Source organism: Triticum urartu, chromosome 1 (assembly GCF_003073215.2).
Source record: "Triticum urartu cultivar G1812 chromosome 1, Tu2.1, whole genome shotgun sequence".
Classification (NCBI taxonomy): Eukaryota; Viridiplantae; Streptophyta; class Magnoliopsida; order Poales; family Poaceae; genus Triticum; species Triticum urartu.
Window position 1 is genome coordinate 394886191 of NC_053022.1, and position 24161 is coordinate 394910351.

The 24161-nt window shown below is 45.6% G+C and overlaps 2 protein-coding genes across 3 annotated transcripts; one reads left to right on the forward strand and one right to left on the reverse strand.

The window, feature by feature from the left end:
* Nucleotides 1–565: 565 nt before the first annotated feature.
* On the forward strand, nt 566–4883 carry LOC125514412 (importin subunit beta-1-like). Of its 2 annotated transcripts, none has more exons than XM_048679728.1 (3): nt 566–747; nt 1889–4315; nt 4415–4883. In XM_048679728.1, the coding sequence occupies exons 2-3, from the start codon at nt 1905–1907 to the stop codon at nt 4608–4610; spliced, it is 2607 nt and encodes an 868-aa protein (XP_048535685.1). In that variant the 5' UTR covers nt 566–747; nt 1889–1904; the 3' UTR covers nt 4611–4883. The 2 variants fall into 2 exon arrangements, with proteins under 2 accessions (XP_048535685.1, XP_048535695.1); XM_048679738.1 differs by having other exon boundaries at nt 567–747; nt 1894–4315.
* A 15-nt stretch (nt 4884–4898) lies between these two features.
* LOC125514422 (probable inactive receptor-like protein kinase At3g56050) lies at nt 4899–7934 on the reverse strand. Its single transcript, XM_048679749.1, has 6 exons — nt 7491–7934; nt 7261–7303; nt 6326–6816; nt 6041–6231; nt 5801–5933; nt 4899–5718 (listed from the first exon to the last, which is right to left on the reverse strand). Exons 1-6 carry the CDS (start codon nt 7582–7584, stop codon nt 5114–5116), a joined length of 1557 nt encoding a protein of 518 aa, XP_048535706.1. The 5' UTR covers nt 7585–7934; the 3' UTR covers nt 4899–5113.
* Nucleotides 7935–24161: the final 16227 nt, after the last annotated feature.

Here is a 24161-nt window from a genome sequence, read left to right on the forward strand (position 1 = left end):
AGACATGTCATTGATCCACCCCCAACCTTAAAGTTTTTTTTTGGGAGGGGGGGGGGCACTTAGATAAAGAAAAAACAGTTTTTTGCCCTTAACAATTCGTGTTTTCTTGTTTGCCCCATCAACAATCCATGCCTAGCTCCATCCCTAATAAGATCCTTTAAAAATAATAGCAGTATGTGGTTGGAGGCAATGATGATCGTTGTATCTTATAGCACAACAAGAATACAACCCTAGATTTGACACATGTTTGCCTCATTAACGTGGAGACGACATTCCTATTGATAGTCAAATCTTGAAGCAGTAAACATTGCGTGTGTGTGTGTGCAGTAATCAGGTGATTCTCACGAATCAACTCCACACGGAAAAAGAAAGTCCTCCAATCCAAAAAGTAAAAAGCCATTGTCATTTTTCAAGGAGAACAGGACACCTTTTCCTTCGTCGTTATAAGAACAGAAAATATAACACCGAGTCGACCGTCCGATCATCGAGCAAGCCTGTCGGGCCCGGGCGGGGGTCGCGTGGGCCGTCGGATCGAGGGCGTCCACTAGTACTAAACCACGCGTCCTGCCCTCCCCGCCAGAGGCCCACCCCCAAAACCCAGACTCCCGCCTCTAAACCCTAGCCGCCGGCGCTGCCTATATTCCCCTCTCTCCCTCCTCCGCAGCCTCCTTCCATTTGTCTGGGAGAGGCGGCCGAGCGAGCGAGCGAGCGAGCGCGGAAGCATCCCCCGGCAGATTCGTTCTTCTGGTAAGCTCTCCCGCTTCCTCGATTGGTCTCTCGCTGTTTCCTTCCGCTGTCTCAATCAATCCCCGATCTCTCTCGGACTTGTCCCCAATCCCTAACCCTAGCCGCCTACCCCGTCAGTCTCCGCAGTATCCAGTCCGGTCTCCCCTTCCTCCACTTTACCCTGTTTATATCCGTCTCACCGCCGGTTAAGCGCGCGGCGTCTGCGGGAAGCAGCACCCCGTCGTGGGCCGGCGGCGGAACCAGCCGTATGGGCTAGTAGTCGTTTTATTTATTTATTTATGTATTATTGTAAGCCGCCTATATACGCATCGGAGCTTTACCCTGGTAGTGGTAGCCCAGTTGGCCATCCTACAGGTGCATCAGGGATTGTGTCCAAGTTGGTTCGACCAGCGTATTTGTATGTATAGCTTAGCCCGCCGTGGATTAGTTGAATTGATCTAGCGCTGTTGATTAGTACAATTTGATTTGACATGTTCAAGGTCCTGGCAGTGTATCCATATATTTCCCTGCTGTAACTTTGTTTTCTTAATAGTATACTCTTATTGTCCATGCATGCAGTAGCATTGTTCAGGGGCATCATAATTTATCTGGTTGTAGAACAACTTCATATGGTTTGGTTTTGTCAAAATCAGCCCTGGTGATGTAGTGTGCAGTTGCCTCATGAATACCTAGTTTACCGGTGGGGTTCTTTAGCCTTTTTAGCTATGCCTCCTCAATCAAATAAACTTAACGCATGGTCAGATCCTTTGTAACTGTTTAACTAGGAAATATGTCTCGCTGATAGAGATAAACAGTACCTATCTACTGAAGTAACGGTAACTATCTTATGAATGCGTTGTTTCATTTGTGGTAGATGTTTTTTGCATCCTGTAACTGTATTTTAGCAAAACTATTTTTTGATTAACCGTGTAACTGCATTATGTGGTTGTCAAGCCTTTCTTAATTTTACTTGTGGAAGAACACTAAGCTACGTGAAACTGGTCAGTAGCCTGTAGATCTAGGACAGCTCACAAGTGCTATTTTGTTTTAATTTGTATTTGTACTTAGATGCTTTATCCTTGAATGTTGCTGACTGACACAGTCTGTTCCTCCCATATTTGTCTGGCTAACTGATACAATCTGGTCTTCCAATATTTGCCAGGGCAGGTGCAACAGCCATGGATATCACTCAGATTCTGCTAGCTGCCCAGTCTCCAGATGGCAACCTTCGCTCAGCAGCAGAAGGCAACATCAAGCAGTTCCAGGAGCAGAATCTTCCCAACTTCCTCCTATCCTTGTCAGTGGAGTTATCGAATGATGAAAGACCACCAGAGTCTAGAAGACTTGCTGGTATTATCCTTAAGAACTCACTGGACGCAAAGGATTCTGCAAAGAAGGAGCTGCTGACTCAACAATGGGTCAGCTTGGATCACTCGATCAAATTGCAGATTAAGGAGTCATTGCTGATAACACTAGGATCTTCGGTGGGTGATGCGCGGCAGACGTCATCACAAGTCATTGCAAAGATTGCATCCATTGAGATACCCCGTCGGGAATGGCAAGACCTCATTGCCAAATTATTGAGCAACATGACGCAGCCTGGGGCCTCTGCGCCACTAAAGCAAGCAACTCTAGAAGCATTGGGGTATGTGTGTGAGGAGATTCCTCCTGAGCACTTGGAGCAGGATCAAGTGAACGCTGTTCTGACTGCTGTGGTTCAGGGGATGAACCAGACAGAGCTAAGCTCTGAAGTCCGTCTTGCAGCAGTTAAAGCTCTGTATAATGCTCTTGACTTTGCTGAGAGCAACTTTGCAAATGAGATGGAGAGGACCTTTATAATGAAGGTAATTTGTGATACTGCTGTATCTAAGGAAGTGGAGATCAGACAGGCAGCCTTTGAATGCCTTGTGGCAATTGCATCCACATATTATGTGCACTTAGATCCTTATATGCAAACCATATTCAACCTGACAGCTAATGCTGTCAAAGGAGATGAGGAACCAGTTGCACTGCAGGCTGTTGAGTTCTGGAGTACTATTTGTGAGGAAGAGATTGAACTCCAAGAGGAATATGAGGGATCTGATGATGCTAACTCAACTGTAAATTATCGCTTCATTGAGAAGGCCCTCCCTTCACTTGTTCCAATGCTGCTAGAAACTCTGTTGAAGCAAGAGGAAGATCAAGAGCAAGATGATAATGCTTGGAACATTTCCATGAGTGGCGGAACATGCCTTGGACTCATTGCTAGAACTGTTGGTGATGCAATTGTCCCTCTTGTGATGCCATTTGTGGAAGCTAACATCACAAAGCCAGACTGGCGTTGTCGTGAGGCAGCCACTTTTGCATTTGGTTCTATCCTTGATGGCCCATCCCTTGAGAAACTTGCTCCCCTGGTACAGGCCGGACTTGATTTCTTGCTCAATACAATGAATGATCCAAACAGCCAGGTAAAAGACACCACTGCATGGACTCTTGGACGGGTATTTGAGCTTTTGCATTCTCCATGCAGTACTAATCCAATCATATCAAATGCAAACCTTCCTCGTATCATGGCTGTGCTGCTAGAGAGTAGCAAAGATGTTCCAAATGTGGCTGAGAAAGTCTGTGGAGCCATATATTTTCTTGCCCAAGGTTATGAAGATGCAGAGCCGGCCTCATCTTTGCTTACACCTTATCTTCCTAATGTTATTGCTGCACTCCTTACTGCCGCGGATCGTGGTGATATGACCCATGTGAGGCTTCGTGCATCTGCTTATGAAGCGCTGAATGAGATTGTAAGAGTCAGTAACATACCCGAAACTTCAAGCATTATAGGCCAGTTATTGCAGGAGATCATGAGAAGATTGAACCTGACATTTGATCACCAAATATTTTCATCAGGCGACAAGGAGAAGCAAAGCGATCTGCAGGCTTTGCTGTGTGGTGTACTGCAGGTCATTATCCAGAAACTGAGCAGCTCAGATGCAAAGTCCATAATTGCACAGACTGCTGATCAGCTGATGCTTCTGTTTCTCCGCGTCTTTGCCTGCCACAGTGCTACTGTACATGAAGAAGCAATGCTTGCCATTGGTGCTCTTGCTTATGCCACAGGTCCAGATTTTGTGAAATACATGCCTGAGTTTTTCAAGTACCTTGAGGCAGGCTTGCAGAATTATGAAGAATACCAAGTATGCTCCATCTCTGTAGGGGTGGTGGGTGATATTTGCCGTGCCTTGGAAGATAAAATTTTGCCCTTCTGTGATGGGATCATGACTGTGCTTCTCAAGGATCTCTCAAACTCACAGCTCAACAGGTCTGTCAAGCCTCCGATTTTCTCATGCTTTGGAGACATTGCTCTTGCCATCGGTGAGAATTTTGAGAAGTACCTGCCGTATGCTATGCCAATGCTTCAAGGGGCGGCTGAGCTTCTTGTTGTTTTGGATCAAAATGATGAGGATATGGTTGATTATGGTAACCAGCTCAGACGGGGAATATTTGAGGCGTACTCTGGCATACTACAGGGCATAAAGGGCGCAAAAGCTCAGCTGATGATACCTTATGCAGGACATCTGTTGCAGTTCACTGAAGCTGTCTACAAAGATCGGAGCAGGTCCATGTCATTTCTCTCGCCTTTCTTTTTTGTTACATTATTACATGGGTGATTGGTTCTCTTGCTTAACATTATATATATGCATGCGTTTACTTTCAGGGACGAGAGCGTGACAAAGGCTGCAGTTGCTGTCCTGGGGGATCTTGCGGACACGCTTGGGCCAATCTCGAAGGATCTGTTCAAGAGCCACCTCTTCCACGTTGAGTTCCTGAGGGAGTGCCTCGATTTGGATGATGAAGTCAGGGAGACGGCGTCATGGACCCAGGGGATGATAAACCAAGCGATAGTCTCCTAGACGAGAAATTATCTTGCGTCGTCTGTTATGGTGGATGTTTGGTTTTGTTGCTGCGCCAAACTCCGTTTGGGTTTGGTTCAGATGAACAGAAGGGTACCAAAGTATAGCGTCAGTCAGTCGTAGGAACATTGTCGTAGATGTTTTCTGTGGTGGTTTATTATTTTCAGTCTGTCAAGTCGTTATGCGTCACATTCGACGGCAGTGGGGTTTATGGGCATTGGACGTCTTGAACAGCTAAACTTATTATTGTATTCTACTCGTTTGTGTTGCGTACTTGCATGCATGCTATGCTGCTGCTGATGTCTCTTCTGCATGGTGTTTCTGCGAGCTGCAGTATGCACTGAGGCAGTCTGGTTACAAAATCTGGACAAACTACAAGGTCTGTAGTGAAGCGAAAATACAAGCACACCTTTGTCACTATGCTATGCTACACCACTTGCACACACTGCGATTTCAACTGTTGGTATACGAACTCTTGTAGCAAACCTGTATGCTCAGCTCCTTCAGGTGGCCTCGGTGGAGATGATCTCCAGCTCCGCCCACCACAGCGGCGACACCTTGGGGGTGGCCGCCTCCGGCGGCATGGCCGTGATCTCCCTCAGCCGCCTCGCCACCTCTGCCATCGCGGGTCGCCGCCTCGCCTCCCGGTCGGTGCAGGACCGTATCACGCCGTCCAGCCTGTTGACGGTCTCGGCCTGGCGGGGCGCGTTCCAGCTCAGGCCAGGGTCCATGACGTCCCTCAGCTGCCTCTCCCCTCGGAGGAAGCTCGCCGCCCAGCCCTCCAGCAGGCCGCCGGCCGACGCCGTGAACCTGCCGGACATGATCTCCAGCAGCACCATGCCGTAGCTGTACACAACGCTCTCCCTGTCGGACAGAGCCAGGAGGGACTGCAGGCTCGCCATCTCCGCCCTTGTCGACGAGGCGTCGTCCGAGCAGAAGAAGACGTCCGCAATCTTGGCCGCGAAGTCGTCGGTCAGGTACACGGTGGACGTGTCGAGCGTCTTGAGGATCTCCGGCGGGCTCAGCTGGTGCATGTGCTCCAGGCAGTAGGCGATCCCCACCGCCACCCGCAGCCTCGTCGGCCAGTCCAGGTGACCGTCTTCCCTCACTGCAGCGAACCACACCATTGTTAGTTAATCTGCTACAGCTCTTGTAAAAACGTCTGATGGATGAAACTCCATTAATCTTACCATGGAGATGGTCGAAGAGGGTGCCGTTTGGAGCATACTCGAACACCATCATCCTTGTGAACGGCTGCTCTTCCTGGCAGTAGCCCAGCAGGTTCACAAAGTTCTTGTGGTTAACTCTGGACAGGCTTGTTATCTGAAACAGTACAATGCCCATCATTACTAAGTTCATTAAGGTAAGTCTATTTATTTTCAGGGTAATACTATCTAATTTGTTCAGTTTCATCCTAGCTTTGCAGCCACCTTTTTCCTGAACTGGGCTTCGCAGTGCTTGGACCACTCCTTGCCGGACTTCGTCGTCGTCGATATGACGGCGATCTCGACGCCGCTCGACAGCGTCCCCTTGTACATCATGTAATCCGACAGGCAGCCGATGACGTTGCTGAAATCTTCGCAGGCCGCCTGGAGCTCCGACCTCTTGAGCGACGGCACGCCTGCAGCCATCTCCCAATCACTTCCAAGAAAGGAAGCGAGCCACGTAGCAGCACAGATGGAAACTTGGGCACAGTTTTCAGGGGCGAGCCGAACCTGTCACGAACGCTTTCTGCAGCTGCCCGCTGAGGCCGGTCGCCCACGGCCTGACGGTGACCACCTTATTGGACCGGTAGCACAGGACGAACAGCGCCGCCGAAATGGCCACAAGGAGGGAAGCTCCTGCTCCGGCGATGACATAGACACGCCGCCTGGTAGGAGCGTGCCCCGCCGCCTCAGTCGACGGTTCTCCGACCGCTGCAGCGCCGTGGGCCACCACCGTGGCTGGCATCGGTGGCACCGTGATGCTGTGCGCAGGCTTCTCGACGTCCCGAGGAGGCACTGCCAGAGGCTTGGCGACCTCCGGCGACGGTGCGGGGGCGCTTGACGGGGAGCCAGCACCCTGCAACGGCGGAGAACTCGGCGTCGGCGTCGGTGCCGGTGCCCATGGCCAGGGTGGCCACTGCGGGAACGCCGTCGACTGCTTGGAACTGTACCTGGTTGGTTGTGGCAGAGCTTCTCGGATGTGTACCGCCTGGACTACACGCCTGCCAATGATTGGAGTCGGCAGATGGGAGTGAGCAGAAGCGGTGAAGAACAATTGGACGACGGACATGCACCAACCGGGGTTGCTCGGTGGTTCAGCTGTCCGTCTCTGACAGCCGACACGCCATTCCCACCTCAGATCTTATTGGTGTTTATCCATGCGATGCAATCTGAGAAGATGGCCGCGAAGAATGTTTTTGCAGTATTTTAAGTGTTTTTTAATCGTTTTCCTTGCGAATTTAAAATGGAGAGTGGAATGTTGCGATGACGAAACACGAAACATGCAGATGAAGAAGTTTCCAAGCTACTCTGCCTAGACGAAGGAAGATTTCATGCTACTACTATAATGGCTTTCACGAGATTTTACACTCTATTTCCTCCCAGTGACACTGAAATTCAGAGCCTTCCTGCACAGAACATGAAAGGTATGGTGAGAGAGATCTCACCTGTCTGCGGGGCGTGCATCTTCCTCCCGGTCGTTCACCCATCCTACAGTGAGAGAGTTCGTACTTAATTACCATCACTATACATCTCAACTTTAAAGAAACAAAAACAAGCAAGTAAACTAAAAAAAGGGAAGAAGCTTGCTCCAATGACATGAACACGCACAAGAATCAAATAGCAGCAATGTTTCTTCAGCAGCAGCACTGCAGCAGAGGCACACACACCGACATACCTCGCTGAGCATCGGAGCTGCAGGCGCCAAGGCTGAAACTGAGGCAGGCGAGCAGCAGCAGCAGCGCAGCCGCCGCGCAGCACAGCCTCCCCATGGATCGACACGGATGGAGCTCCGAAACGGGGAGAGGGGCCTGGGCTGGTCAAGCGCGCGGCACAATATGATGGAGCGATGGCGCGAGGGAGGGGAGAGGAGGAAGGCTCGGGGTCAAGAGGCGGATAACCGAGCAAGGAGCGAGGAGCAGGGAGGATATTGGGCGCGCGGCCACCTGGAAGGAGAGGAGGGAGGGAGGGGGGCCTCGACGATGGCTTGTTGTTTTGCTGGGGGCGTGACCACCGAATGCCACGCCGCCCACGGCACGCACCGATGAAATCCTGCTTGCTTGGCTCCGTTCGGATTAGAGCGGTACGACGCGCGTCCGTGCGTGCCCACTCTCGGTCTCGGAGTCCAGTCTACCGACTGCCGCATTGGACGGCTCCAGGTGAAAACAAGGCTAAATGCGTCGCCGTCTGTCGCGGCGGGGATGCGCTAACGTGAGCGGTCGGGTTCACTCGGCCGAGCACCACCTACCGTGGTTTCATAGACGGGCTCTCATCTGGATGTGGCTAGATCTTAGTCGACTGAGATTTAATCAAATCTTAGTCAAATGATATAGTATAATACTTCCTTCGGTCTTTTTTACTCCGCGTATTAGGTTTTGGTCAAGTCAAACATTATAAAGTTTGATCAAATATATATTAAAAACTATCAACATTTACTATACTAAATATATATTCCGTGAAACTACAGTTCGTAATGAATCTAACTATGTTGATTTGACATTGTAAATGTTGATTCTTTTTTGAATAAGTTTGGTCAAAGTAGAGATGCTTTGACTTGAGTCAAAACTTATATACAGACTAAAAAGGACCGGAGGGAGTAAGAAAAAAAAAAGAAAAAAGTGAAAAGAATTTTTTGCACGAATGTCCATACGAAATTAAAAGACTATAGTATCGACTGAGACATAGGAGCGTGCGCCGAAGAAACAACAGTACCAGCCCGCACAACATTGAGACTCGTGGTCGGTCACCGCTGCCTTCTCCGCGCACTACTCACTGAGACATCATCGAGCTGAGACCTTCGTCAGCTAGCTCTGGGAGCAACGAAAGATCACCGCCTTCTCCTTGCACTACATTCCAGGACATCATTGAGCTGCGCCCTTCCTCAACTGCTCCTGATTGGCTGCATTGCGTGAACCCGGGTCTGGGATTGCCTGCGTCGAACACGCCACCGGTCTGGCCTTCTTGCTCGCCGCCCTCGTCTCATGCACCGTGCAACCTCCTCGACTACAGGCTCCTCTTTGGGCGCGACTCCATCCACCGACAGCCCGACGTGCACCCCTGTCTTTGTACTGCGAACGCCCACCACCTCCCCGCCGTGGACGCCTTCTATCAGAAGAATGAGGTCGCCAACACGCAATGGGCCGACTAATCTGTTGCAGCCATCGCTGCCTCTTCTAGATGGCTGCACCCCGACGCGCCCTTCTGGCTTGCTTCGCCTGTCCAGAACTTCTCCGATCCCAAGTTTGCCAGCGAGGGTCGTCTCTGCTCCTCAAAGCTCCCAGGAGGACTGCTCCGAACAGCTAGAGCAGAGCATCCCCATCTTTGTGCCTTGTCAGCAGGCCCTGCTGCCATCGCCAACGCCAAGATCAACCCTGCCAAGGCCACCAACAAGAAGGAAGACCTTGGTTGGTATCTCCAGTTTCACAGTGGGACGCAGCAGCCCGCGGCTCCAGGCCAAGAACCGATCGATGCTATCGCAAAATTAGCGGAGAAGCTGCTTTGCCAAAGGCTGGGTATCATAGAGGAAGGTGAAATGATGACCGAGGAGGCCATCAACAAGTATGTCGCGTTGTTCAATGGTAAACTGCCAGACATTGTGGTGGCGGCTTTGCGTGCACTATTCAAGCTTGACTGTGGCCTGGCCACTGTTGTCGAAGACGCTCTAGTTGAGCATGGTGGCGACACGGCCCCAGACCTACATGCCATGGGAAGTGAGGAGGCCACGACGATGGCATGATAATGTTTCTACACTGATGATTGATGTATTGTTAGTTTCTAATGGAAGATAACAACTTATGCATTTTGAATTGGAATGTTCGTGGATTGAACTGCCCAGACCGTCGTTCTACTGTACATGAAACCATCGCCTCCACTTCTTGCAACATTGTATGTCTTCAAGAAACCAAGCTTGCAGCCGTGGATCCTTTTATTGCTACTTTCCTCGGCAGCCATCGTCTGAAAAGTTCCACTGAGCGGCCCGCGAATGGCACCCGTGGAGGAATTCTTCTATTATGGAATGAAGACCTAGTCAAGATTGATAATGTGAGCTTTGGGGACTTCTTCCTCTCGGCCATGGTGACTATCATTGGCTCAAACACATCCTTCCAAATCACAACCGTGTATGGCCCTACTAGAGGCAATTTGAAGGATGCCTTTTTCCTTGAAATGGTTGGACAAAAACCTCCTGTTGGCACGAGATGGATTGTCACCGATGACTTCAACCAAGTCTATCGGGCCAGAGATAAGAACCGTACAAATGTCGATCGCAGCCGTATTGTCCGCTTCCGCAACGCCCTCAATGCTTGTGAGCTAAAGGAGATACACTTGCAGAATAGGAAATTCACATGGAGCAATGAGCAAGTAAACCAGACCATGAGCAAACTTGATAGCTTCTTTTGCAATGAAGATTGGGACATTCAGTTTGGCTCCCACCTTCTCCACGCATTGTCATCTTCATTGTCCGACCACTGTCCTCTACTCCTTGCTAGTGATGCGGGGCCCTCCCGGCCAAAATGCTTCCACTTTGAAAACTTTTGGATCAAGATGCCTAACTTCAAGAAGACTGTTCAAGATGCTTGGAATGAGAGAGTCCCCCATGTCAAGCCATGTCAAATCCTCTTTCACAAGCTAAAAAGAGTTAGTCAACACCTTCGCACTTGGAGCAAAAAGATCTTCTCGAACCATAAGGTCCAACTTCACATGGCCCTTGACATCATTCTTAGATTGGATTTGGCCCAAGAGAGTAGAACATTGATCTCTGAGTAGAGAGACCTTCGGAGGAAGCTCAAAAGAAAGATTGTGGCCCTTGCCGTTCTTGAGAGAGCTAGAAAGGGACAAAGCTCTTGGGTTACTTTGCTCAAAGAGGGTGATGCCAACACGCGTTTCTTCCACCTTCACATCAACCAGAGAAGAAGAATTTTTTTATTCATCGGTTGAAACATAACAATGGATGGGTCACAGACCACGAGGATAAGAAGATGATTGCACAAGAACACTTTAGGAAGGCCATAAAAGAAGGGGTGCCCCGTGCTATGGACCTCAACTGGGAATCCATCCTTGCTCCAGTTTGTGACCTCGCGGACTTGGCGATGCCTTTCTCGGTGGAGGAGGTCAAGGCGGCAATCTTTGCCCTCCCTAGTGATAAAGCCCCAGGCCCTAACGGATTCACCGGAGCCTTCTTCAAAGAGTGTTGGGGAATAGTCCAACCTAAAATTATGGAGGTCATCAACAACTTCTCTAGCCTTCATGTCTCCAACTTGAATTGGCTGAACTCGGAAAACATAGCTCTCATTCCGAAGAAAGATGGTGCAGAGGACATCTCAGATTTTCGACCAATTAATCTCATCCATCATATTGCTAAGATCATTGCAAAAATGATGGCCACACGGCTCACTCCTCATATGCACAAACTAGTATCCAATGCATAGAGTGCTTTCATCAAAAAAAGAAGTATTCATAACAATTTTATGTATGTGCACAACTTGGCTAGGCGCTTCCAACGCACAAATACACCAAACTTTGCTTTTCAAGCTTGACATAAAGAATGCTTTTGATTCGGTGTGCTGGGATTACTTCATGGATTTGCTGCGCCACCATGGCTTCCCAAGTCGCTTCAGAGATTGGATCTCTGCCCTTCTTTCCTCGGCATCTTCGCGCTGTGTTGCTCAATGGTATTGCCGGTGACCCAATTCGGCATGGTCGAGGCCTTCGTCAAGGGGACCCCCTCTCCCCATTGCTATTTGTGCTTGACATTGACCTGTTGCACCACATCCTTGCCAAGGCGACTTCTCAAGGTCATCTTCAACCGCTCAGAGGTCGACCCATCTGTGCGTCGCTTTATGCCGATGATGCTGCCATTTTCATTACCCCAATAAAAAATGACATTCAGTTCCTGGCTTCAACTCTTGCATCCTTTGGTGATGTTACATGATTGGTCACTAATTGTGCCAAAAGTGTAGTTGCGCCCATTCGCTGCGGTAACATTGACCTTGATGACGTCCTGCAAGCCTTCCCAGCGGTTCGCTCCACCTTCCCTATGAGATATTTGGGGCTTCCCCTTTCAATTCTTAAGAGGATTCACTTTCAATTCTTAGAGGATAAAGTTGCGGGGAAACTACCACCTTGGGTTGCCAAACATGTGGCCATGCCAGGCCGTGTCGTCTTGGTCAAGGCAGTGCTTACCGCCATTGCTATATATCATATTACACCCCTGCATTTGCCGGCGGAAGTGAGGAAGAAGATTTACAGCTTGCGGCATGCCTATCTTTGGGCGGGTTGCGATAAAGTGACCGGTGGAAAATGTAAGGTCAACTGGGAACTCGTCCGCAAGCCCAAGATCTTCGGTGGTTTGGGCATCCTCAACCTTGAGAAGTTTGATACTGTCCTTCGACTGCGATGGCTTTGGTATGAGTGGGCTGACCCCGCCAAGACTTGGGCTGGGACGGGAACACCGTGCAATGATGATGATAGAGACCAGTTTGTGGCAACCACCACGGTTAGTGTTGGAAACGGATGTAAGGCAAAGTTCTGGGAATCATCTTGGCTCAACGGCATGAGACCCAAAGATATTGCCCCAAAGATATTTGACCTCTCAGAATAGAAATCTACCTTGGTCCAAAAAGCTCTCCTCAATAATTATTGGGTTAGTCAGATTGATATCCATCATGGGCTCACCATGGAGCATATCCAGGAGTTCGCCTTGCTATGGGAAAAGATATCCTTTGTTACTCTCAACAATGGTGCGCATGATACTATCCTATAGAAGTTCACGTCTCATGGAGAATACTCGGCGTCGACGACCTATATGGCACAGTTTGCGAGACACACGATAAGCATCATGAATGCTGCTATTTGGAAGTGTTGGGCCCCTCTGAAATGCAATTTTTTTGCTTGGTTTATAATTCAAAATAGAGTTTGGACAACCAATCGATTGCACCGTCGTGGATGGCCGAACTGCAACCTTTACCCGCTTTACAAGCAAGTCCAGAAAACCGCAGCACACCTTCTCTTCCAATGTAGGTTCTCCTAGCGTGTCTGGATCGAGATTGCAACATGGCTTGGTATACATGGTGATGTGGTGAGGAGCTGGCGAAATAAGGTTTCGGTTCGAGAATGGTGGATTAGAAATGTGGTTGAGCGTGGAGATCAGAGAAAGGCTACCGCCTCCTTGTTCATGCTCATGTCTTGGGAGATTTGGAAAGAGCGTAATGGAAGGGTTTTCCGTAACACCGCCACTACGACGATGATGCTCATCGCGAAGATAAAAGAGGAGGCCCATTTTTGGGCTATTGCTGGTGCCACCCACTTGAGTATTGTAATGTCGCGAGAGTAGATATTTGTTTCCCGCTTTGCGGTCATCTGTCTTAAACCTTCTCCTTTAATCAATGAAAATGGTAAATCTTTTGCCTTGTTTCAAAATAAAAATAAAAATAACGAAGTCTCAGTAGCAAAACTGTATTATTACGTACAATACTGCATATTCATGGGAGTGCCAAAGATCATGTATCTATACAATCGAGGAGATGCTTTTGTAGCTGTAAAAAGTAGTACAAGAAAACAATGATCCCCTTTCTTTTTTTAAACGAAGCGAATATTCAAGACAGTCCTCAAACCTCCCCAAGGGGATTTTTGGCACAGTCTTTTGCTGCCCGCGAGCATGTCCGAACATATCCATGGGCATATGGTGGTTGAAATTAGACAGATGCCTTCTAAGATGCACTAACTGTATTAACTCTCGGTAAACTCATTTGGCTAATGAGTTAAATCTTCAGCAAACTTGTTCTCTTCATGCTTGTCCGGCGAGCACGTGGATTCGCCTTCTCTTTGCATGTCGCTTTCGCGGTCGGTGGCGGTGATGGAAATTCCGGTGCCTCGATCCTGCCAGTAGTTTAGGTTAGAGTTTCTTTAGACCTTGCAGGTGTGGCGCTCAAGAAGTTGGCGGTGCTTTGTCCTCGAGTTTGTCTCCCATGCTCTATTCTCATCAAGTTCGTTCGTCTAGACACAATCAATGGAGCTCCTAGTAGATTCCTGTTGTCTCGTTGGGGCGACGATGTTAGGGTTTCTTGTCGCGTTGCGGCGATGAGTTTTGGTCTCAGGTGCTTCCGATCGATTTAAGAGTTCATTCACGACGACTACGGCATTAGGCCACTGATCCTTAATTAGGGATACATGCACGAAAACTTTTCAACTGTTATTGACAAGGTCAAGCTGGCTGCAGTAAGGGAGATGCGATGTTGATGCGCCGACGGCTCATTATGGCGGCGGTAGTGGTTATTCAATATTTCTGGCACCTCGGTGTAAATTTTTATTATGTTTGAGACGCTTTGTAATTTTGATGAACTTTTATAATATATCAGGATCATTTTCATAAAAACAGTAACAAGTACTCGTTTATCTCTCGAGCTTGTGTGTTATTTTCGCCCCTAGTTGTATATCCATTAGAGAAACTACTCCCTCCATTCTAAATATAAGTTTTTTAAGAGATTTAATTACAAACTACATACGAATGTATATAAACATATTTTAGAATGTAGGATGGGAGTACGTAGCAGGATTACGGTGGGAAAAAAAAACCAAGCCGAATCCTCGACCGTTTTGCCGTTGTCCATGCCAGTTAGCTGAAGGGGATGCGCTACCGAAAGACACCCAGCCAGGTTCAGCCCGGCAAGAGCAGCACGGTAGGTAGATGGTGCAAAGTGCAACAGGGCGAGAAGGAGCTAGAGTGTAGGTCACGCATTTCACACCTAAAAGCAAAGCTCTCAGCAGCCGCTGCGACGTAGTACGTCAAAAGAGAATGAGGAAACCGAACGCCGCCGACTCTCTCCCGACCGCGCCGCTCACCCCCTCGATCCTCACCGGCGCGCAGTAGTAATCAGGTAAGATCATGACCAATTTTTTCAAAAAGGCACTCGATCCCTGGACTATTATTTTCAACGACCTCCCATCTCTCGTTGGCATCGACGTACGGTTTGCTCTGTTTGAATTCTGATGAACCATCCCCTAGCTATCACTATTAGGCCACCTAATTAAAACGCCCTCGCAGTCGATCAATCACCTGCTAAAAGGACATGCACCATTTGGGGGTGTAACCTGCGTACACCTCTTGCATGTCAGTACGGTACATATGTCGTCGGATGGCTCCGTTGAGCGAGCGGGAAGAGTACAAGCCTCCGTCGGGTGACTGGTCTCCCTCGGGCCTCGACCATGCAGCTAGCTAGCTGGGTGGTCGCGCGTCGATGGAGATCGCTCGCCCGCCCGCCACATGCATGTGTAGCCATACGGACCGAGACATACACGTCGCCTTCTCCCTTCTCCCTCTCCGCCGTACACAAACGGTTAGCATTCGTTAACTCCATGTCAATTAGTAGTAGTGGTAGATGATTGGAGTGGATACGTACTTGTTAACTTAGCTTTCAGCTAAGACCTCCGTAGATAAGGGTACGTAGCCTGCACGTATTTAATTAGCATGCGGTAGGTCTAACGGTGAACGACGGTTGGTTGCCCATCTCCATGCAGATGCAGTCTCAAAAATTATAAAATCGATCGCCATCTAAGTATGTAAGTACTCCCTCCGTAAATAAATACAAAAGCATTTAGATCATTACTTTAGTGATTTAAATATTTTTATATTAGTTTACAAAGGAAAGTACAACTATCAGTGAAAGCTTTCGATCGATGGGCTGACTGGCCATTGCCCTTAGAGCATCCCTAGTGGCTTGTCTAAATTTAATAGTTTATATCTACATATACATAATGGTGTAAAAAGATTTTCTTTTAGACAACCTAAGTTTTCCAGCGGATTGTCTATATACATGATGTCTATATTCTCTTTCATATATTTTAATAGTATCTTATAGCAGCTATATTTTCTAAAAATCTTATGTTGGTCATTTCTGAGTTGTTCTCATTTATTTTTTTCATCCGCAAGACATATAAAGGAGAAAATAAACCAGCCCGCGAAATTATTTTAGGTTCAACACTGGCAACACCCTATATAATTTACGAGAAATAAACAATAGCAACAGGTTCAACCCTGATGAGGCGGTGGTCCAGGCGCAACGGCCTCCGTGTCCAGCGCCGGCGCGGCCGCCTCCCTGCCGACGTCCTCCAATTGCTCCGAATTGGTGAATGGCTGAGCTCATGAGTCAACATTTTTGGTTTAGACATTGTGGCTTGGTTGTCCAAATGTGGACGACGGGTAGCTAGTTTGGACATTGTCTAAATTTTAGACGACGCAATAGACAAGCCACTGAAGACGTTTTTTTGGCATGTGGTAGTCTAAATTTGGTATAGACCACCATTTGCACAAGCCACTAGAGATGCTCTTACTCTCTGCGTCACGTAATGCACACAAACCATGAGAATTTCTCTCAAGGAAAAGAAAACCCATGAGTAGTAGCACTTACTGGTTATAATCACTCATTTCAAACATGAGATTGGGCTATGCATGCATAATTCAGTTCAACGCAGAACAAATTAACTGGACAACCTTCTCCTTTTTTAACAAATCGGGATCCTATGGAGCCGACTTTAAAATACATTAGAAGTTTCTTTTATAAATATAAACAGGGAACTGTTGGAGCACAATGAGGTCCTCTCTCTCTCTCTCACTCACTCATATGGTTAAACTTTTTGGTGTTATATAGCTTAATATAGTATCAGAACCAATAGAAATATTATATAGCTTTTTGGTGTTGAGCTAACGGATACACTCGTATGAATATGGGCTGCATAACACTACTAGTCTCCTACTCCCTTCGTTCCTAAATACAAGTCTTTTTAGAGATTCCAATAAGACTATGTACGGAGCAAAATGAGTGAATCTACACTCTAAACTACGTCTATACACAATCGTGTGTAAACTATAATGAAATCTCTAAAAAGATTTATATTTAAAAACGGAGGGAGTATATCACTATGCTCCCTAATTTAGAAGCCTCACAATCAAGTGAGATTGCTAATTTTGAATTGTGTATCTCAATTTTGACCCGGCTTCTCCTGGGCTGTGTGGAGGGATTTACCACTTGGTGGGCCCTCTTGGTAAGTGATCGGTGTGTGTGCGCCAGGGTTGTCGATGGGCAGGAGGCGCAAGGGAGGAGCCGGCGCAAGGAAGCGCGCAACACACTTTTAGTATAAGTTACTCTTCACTATGAGTAATCTTATTTCACCGCCATAAGAATTATTTCCCCTGGTAGAATTATAATCTTGTGGAATTGAGTGCTGCTTGGAATTGTGTGTGGCTCTTCCCTTGTTACTCCCTCCGGTCCTTTTTACTCTGCACATTGAATTTGTCAAAAGTTAAACTTTGCTAAATTTGACCAAATTTATATTAGAAATTATTAGCATCTATAATATCTAATAAATATAATATGAAAATATATTCCAAGATGAATCTAATGATATTGGTGTTGTTATGTGAATGTCTATAATTTTTTATATAAACTTGGTCAAAGTTGGATGAGATTGACTTAAAACAAACCTAATATGCAAAGTAAAAAGGACCGTAGGAAGTATATGAGAACGATTGCAATTACTCCGTTGCCAAGCACTGCCTTGTGCCCTCTCATTAACCACGGCAGATAAAACTGAAACATCACTCGTTTGGTGACCGATATCGGCCTTGATTAAATTGATTAGCCCATCAATTTATTAAGGGAGCATATAACTCGATCACACTTGGACTGTAAATGTCTATCGCAATCTTCAGATAGATTCAGGAAAAAGTCGCAGTACTGCTACTTTTTTCTCCGGGACAAGGCAAGAACATGTGTGGGCCAAGGCTGCAAAAGACATGCGGCAACTGTCCCACTCTAATTCTATTCAGAGAAATTGAGGATTAGGTGGTGATTGGTTCTGATTTTTTCTAATCTCAACTAAAAAGTCTCTAGTCCCTGAAAAATTCTTCCTTGTTTGTTTCCAGAGACTAAAAAGTTCCTAATCTCTTCCTAGAGATTATTAAATGACCATGTTGCCAATAATATATAGAAAAATAACAATCAAATAACACTATGGGGGGTGGGCCAATGGGTGCATGGAGGGACATTGTTGGAAAAGTCCCAGAAAGTCTCAAAAAGACTCTCCTTGAGAGTCTTCTTCATTTAGACCCAAATGCCTAGTTTAGTCCCTAAAAAGTCCCTCCCGTTTAATAACAAAGTCTCTAAGAGGACTTTTTTTAGTCCCTACACAAAAAAGTTCCTGGAACCAAACACCCCCTTAGTTCTAGTTTTCTGTTATTGGAAGCAATTAATTCGATCATGTTTGTTTGGTAGACAGATCACAGATGGTTTTGTTCCAAGGATAACCATGAAGTAAATTCATAGGTGTACATTCAGATTTGATAAATAAGAAAGCTGTACATTCAGTATAATGATAAATACATTTAATAAATCAACTAAAAATACATTTAATAAATATTGTACGAGTAGGTACGTTCGTGAATTTCACTGATTTTCTTTTGTTCTGTTGAGAGGGTACTGAAACCATGCATAAACACGTCATCAAATTCGTCATACATGAAACTCCCATAGTTAAGCTCCACACGTGGTGTTTACAGATAATCTTCTAGCTCGAGCTAATGGAATATCTCCGAACCTAAGTAATTTTATGGATGACCCTGGGTCTGTGGGCTTGAATTCTAGCTCTCTGGCTTCATTAATTTCAATACAAGTTTTTAATTTACTGGTGTGCCTCGGCTATTTCTTTCTTCCAAAAAAGGAGTTTAACCCCTGGTCTCTGCATCATCGATGCACACAACAATATTTATTATTTATTAAGTGGAGTGCAAAACAAATGCAACCACCGTTGAACAATTACAACTAAAAAGCATGTAGACTAAGTCGGCTTTTTCTATAGCAACGTCTTCAAAAATGATAAAATATAATTTGATTGGCTAGTTGGTGCCCAAGTTTAGGTAGAACTCGTATTTTCCTTTCGGCAAACAGTTTGAGCTGAAAGAAACAAATGGATAAAGCATCAACTCGAGAAGTTATGAGATGAACAAAGACACAAAGTTTGCCTATATGTTCGTGTTCTCGTGTGTGAGTAATGGCCCTACTCCTTATATGGGATTATAGTCAATAGTGATTACAATGGGGTGCACAATGGCATGTGCGGCAAGTTGGAGGTCTAGTCGCCGGAGTTGAAGGTGAACGATCTTGACGGGGTGTCTAGATCAGAACTACTAATCAACCATGCCTACGCTTCTAGGGTTTTCAGAGTCGAAGAAGTCTCCCATCCGTCCTAGGAATGCCTTTACATAGGGGTCTTGTGTGGTCGCCATCTTCCGTCTTGACCTTCTTAGTGTACAAACTTCAAACTCCTTTCTTTTTGGTAGTTGCACGACTCCCTTTAAGGAAACCTGGGGCGGCAGGCACAAGAAAAGTGTCCGCCTGGGCATGGGCCCTTCACACAGGGTGAGCATGAGCAAATATGGCTTGAGATACCTTACACGCGATGTAGGAAGGTTCTGAAGTCACTACCCCTCGTCAAGTTCCCCATCAGTGTTTGTAATAGTGTTGCAGGCGAGTTGCCCACGTGGAAGTCTCCAGCAAAGTTGTTCAGATGATTTCGTTTAGACACAGTGTGGCCTGATGATGCCGTTGTTGTAAGTGCATCTAGAAACCCCTTTGTGGGTTTTGGATGATTAATGATAAAAAATAAGGGATTAATGTGTTTGTGAGTATACAGAGATGAAAGTCCATGTTGATTTAGTTTAACTATGGAATATTACCCCTAAAAATGTTGTGAGAGCATTGAAGTTGTCAGAATGCCCATTGAACAATTGGAAGTTGTTGTGTAGAATTTTGCATACTAGAGTCATATGGCATGCAAACCGTACTATTATGTCGGGCCTAAGTGAAAGCAAAATTAAAGTGTTTGTGTGTGTGCTCAATCGAACCTAATTCTTCAGCGAGTGCATACTTGGAAATCTTCTCCGAAGTGATCCATTTAGCCTCAGTGTCGAAGTTAAGTCTTCGGGAGCCTTGGGTTAAAAATCCACGTTCAGGAGTTGGATGACTTGTTCCGCAAGTCAGTACACACGCACCTAACTTTGAAATTCATACCGTTGGTCACGTGTCGTGTGCACGCTGAAGTGCGCCTCCAATGGTCATTTCAAACCACTTGGTTGCTCGATGGCTATAAATAGCCACCATACCTCAACCATTTGTGGTTGGCTGCTCCATGTGATTTGACAAGTGTTGTTTGAGAAACCCTTTCTCCCACATATTTAAGAAAAGGGTTAATTGGATCTATGCCACTACAATTTTCACGTGTTGGAAAAATGCCATTACAAAAACTCAAGTTGGAAATATGCCACTACAACTTTCCTATACCCCTATCCATGCCATTTTCTCAACTTGAAACAATAACAGTTCAAATAATACAAGTATTCCGGTCTGTACTAAAGTATTTACCATACCGCCCCTGTTTCCAACTTTCAGCAGCATATTTGGGTCTTCTAGGGTGCCAAAAATTTCAAAAATTACCCCAAAATCAAACTTCTCAGAAAAAATATAAAAATTACAGAAAATCATAAACACTAGTATGAGTGTAGTGGTCAAATATGAGCCATTTCTGGGCACCTATGAACTCTTAAACTGACATTCTAAATTCTGTCCAAATTTGTCAAAGTTTGGCAAAAGTTGAACTTCTCAGAAAAATCTGAAAAAATTACAGAAAATTATAAACACTATTATGAGCCTACTGTTCAAATATGAACCATTTCTGTGCACATATGGGCCCTTAAACTGACATGAGAAGTTCTGGCCAGAAACTTCGATAGCATTTCTGCTCAATTTAACACGCATTAACAAACACAACTCATATAGATTCATAAACAGGTTCACAAGCATGATTTAATTGAGTAAATAGGTTCACAAGCATGATTTAGTAGACTAAATAGGTTCACATAAACAGGTTCACAAGCACGATTTAATTTTGGCAGCCGCTAGCCACCAAGCCAATAAAGAAGGCTTCTTTTTGCACCATTTGTAGGCTGCCCTTCTGGAGGTGGAGGTGGAGGTGGAGGTATAACAGGCGCAAATGGAACATTCTTCTTGACTTTCTTCCCTTTAGATGTCTTCTTCTTGGCTTTCTCTTGTGATGCAACTTTCTTCACGGGGGTCTTCTTTTTGGTTTTCTGTTGTGTTGTAGCTTTCTTCACAGGAGTCTTTTTCTTGATCTTCTCTTCTACCGTAGCTATCTTCACAGGTGTCTTCTTCTTGGCTGGTGTATTGAACTTTTCAGGTGCCTTCGGCTTCCGTGGAGTTGTTCTGGCCCTTTTCCTGCATTGACAACATGTGTTTTAGATTGAGTAATCATAGATTAAGGCAAGTGCAGTAATTTACCTTATAAGATTGATAAGGACTTCATCATCTGCTGCATCACCATCTGTTGTATCCGTTGTTTCATCACATTTCTTCCCATGGTACAAACAAGAGAAATCAGTTTTGTGATAGATTAGTCATGAAAACAAATTCAGAAAATACTTATGTTGTAGCAGTTGTTGCATTACCTTTTGTTTGTAGGTGTAGACGGATCCTTTATAGGTATATCATCATCTACCGCCATATATTCAGGATTAGGAACCTTGCATGTCTTCTACATGTGCCCAGGTTCACCACACCTCTTACACTTGACTATTTTCCTTCTGGGCTCTAGCCATCCTCTAATTCTCTGAACTCGTGGCCTACCAGCTACTGTTTGCTGCAAAGGAGGGTGCACCTTGAAACCCAAATCCACTTGGATCCACTGTGACTTATCTGTCATGGAAGGGATATTCCCAGCATACACTGCCTTGAACTTATCCACAGAATAGTAATCATCCACATATGTTTGAATCTCAGCACCATTAATGCTACAAATGAAGTCCAATGCGTGCATGCATGGCTTTCCTGAAACTTGCCAAACTCTACAAGTACGTGTTCTATCTTTCAAGTTGACAATGTGTCTTTTGACAAATTTGAGATCCAACAACGTGACTTCTGCCTCATGTTCACTTGTCCAAAGAATCTTGTTTCGACCAATGGTTTTGCTGAGAGCATTTAGTTGCTTAATGAGATGAGGAAGAATCCTACCCTTTAGCTGCTTACTTACTTGTCCTCTAATATAGAACTTCTCTGTGATGATCTCCCTAATTTTGTCAAAAAGGTTCAGCACATTGAGCCCTTTGAAGTCTTTTATTTGCTTGTTGAAACTCTCGGATATGTTGTTTGTCAAATAATCAACCTTACCGGCCTCTCCAAAACCACATCTATACCACAACCTATTGTGATGAATATCTAGATATTCAATAGCCGATGGATTTGCATCCTGAATTTTCTTCATATGATGCATAAACTTTCGATGTGAGAAAGACCGTGCAGCTGGATAAAGATTATCTGTGTACACTTTACCATGGAATTTCTTCATAAAATTTGCATACAAGTGCCTCATGCACTCTCGGTTTTCACAATTAGGAAACACAAGGTCAATGGCAGTCTCTAATCCTTTGCATGCATCACTAGAAATAACAAGACCAGGTGGGGAACCTATAGCTCTATGCAATTGTTTCATGAACCATTTCCAATTTTCACCAGTTTCAGAATCAAACACAGCAAATGCTACATAATATAGCCAGTTGTGCCCATCTACAACAGTTGCTGATGCTAACTGGCCCTTAAACTTGCCATAAAGCATTGTCGAGTCCACACCAACATAAGGCCTACAACCAGCTAAGAAACCATCAATGCAAGGCTTGAATGCAACAAAAATTCTGTTAAAATGGTATTTATCTCCATTTTTAGGAGCTCTATCTCTACAATACTCCCCGGGCATTTATGTTCTATCTCAGCTTTCCAGTTAAAAAGCAATGGAAAACAATCTTCATAACTACCATGGATTTGATCTAGTGCTACCTTCATACCGTACCAAGCCTTATTGTATTTCAGCTTGATGTTGAACTCATCTTCCAACTTTCCTTTGGCGTCTTTTGCACCAACACCAGGATTTTTCTTCACCCAGTCCCCAATCTTATCTGCAAATTGATAATTTTGTAGTTGGACAGTTGTGCTCAAATGGAAGTGTTTTAATCTGCAAAAAGCACAAGGACTACATAAATGAGATGCAACAAAAAAAAATAACTACATAAGATAAATAATAGCATGGTACACAACCCATACCATGACTGTTCTACCGTCTTGCAATGTGGATGCATGTATGCGCCATGGACATGGCCCATGTGCACACTCAACAATGAACCTAGTTTTGTCCGTTTTGATTTTAGCCAACTTAAACCCAACTAAAATAGCACGTTGCCTTATAGCTTTTCTGAAAGTCACAATGTCAGGAAAGAGAGCCCCAACCCTGATGTCTGGGTTCTCAATGTCATGCACCATAGTATAGCCTGCAGGATCAATATCAATCACTTCTTCCTCCTCATGGTGCACAAATACATCAGCGCCATCATCCTATTTCTCCTGAATGTTGCTGCCCTGCTCAACAGATGCTGCTGCGACAGGGGCAGATGGCTCAACAACATACATGTACTCATCATCTACCCCGACGTACTCCTCAACCATGTCAAATGGGTCAGTTTCTAGATTCTGGGCAGATGACTCTACTTGTGCAGATTGTTTTAATGGTGTGTTTGCATGAGATGGTACATTCTTACTAGGAGTTAAAGGACAATCTTGCATATCCATCAATAGCACATCATTGTCAGAAATAGTTGCTTGAGGCACATGAACAACATTGTCAACGACGGGTACAGGAGTTTCAGAATCAGAGTTATCAAGCACAACAACAGCCAATGTAAGCTTCTTCTCTGCTCTGTACATGTCAAACATCACATGAAGTTGATCCTTATGAGTTAGTCTAACATCTTGCACCATTATCTTGTCAAAATACCACACAGTAACACCATGATTCCTGCCAACTCTTAGCTCAGCACCTAAGCCACCCATTAGCACATCAATTGTGAAATCCACCGAGTCTACGTTCCATCTAATTGTTTTCCCCTTCACATATGATTTCCTACCGCTTAGTTCCTTCAATAGAAACCCTTGAAGAACTAGGTCTAAGCTAAAAATACTCGTTGGCTCCAGCATACGTGTTTCATTTAAAAACAACACAGGTAAAAGGCTATTTCAATTAACATCTATGGAAAAAATTTCAATCAACAATCGATAAGAGAAGGGGTTGAGGCGTGAGGTTCAGGCATGAGGTTGGGGCTCGAGAACTCACTCGTACGGCGACTTGGGGGTTAGCGACTCCATGGATGTTTCAGCAACCGTAGCAGCACGAGCCAACAGCCGGGGAGCCTACTTCCCTCCACCGCGGGCCACTGCCGTGTCGCGTAGTTCCAGTCGCCACG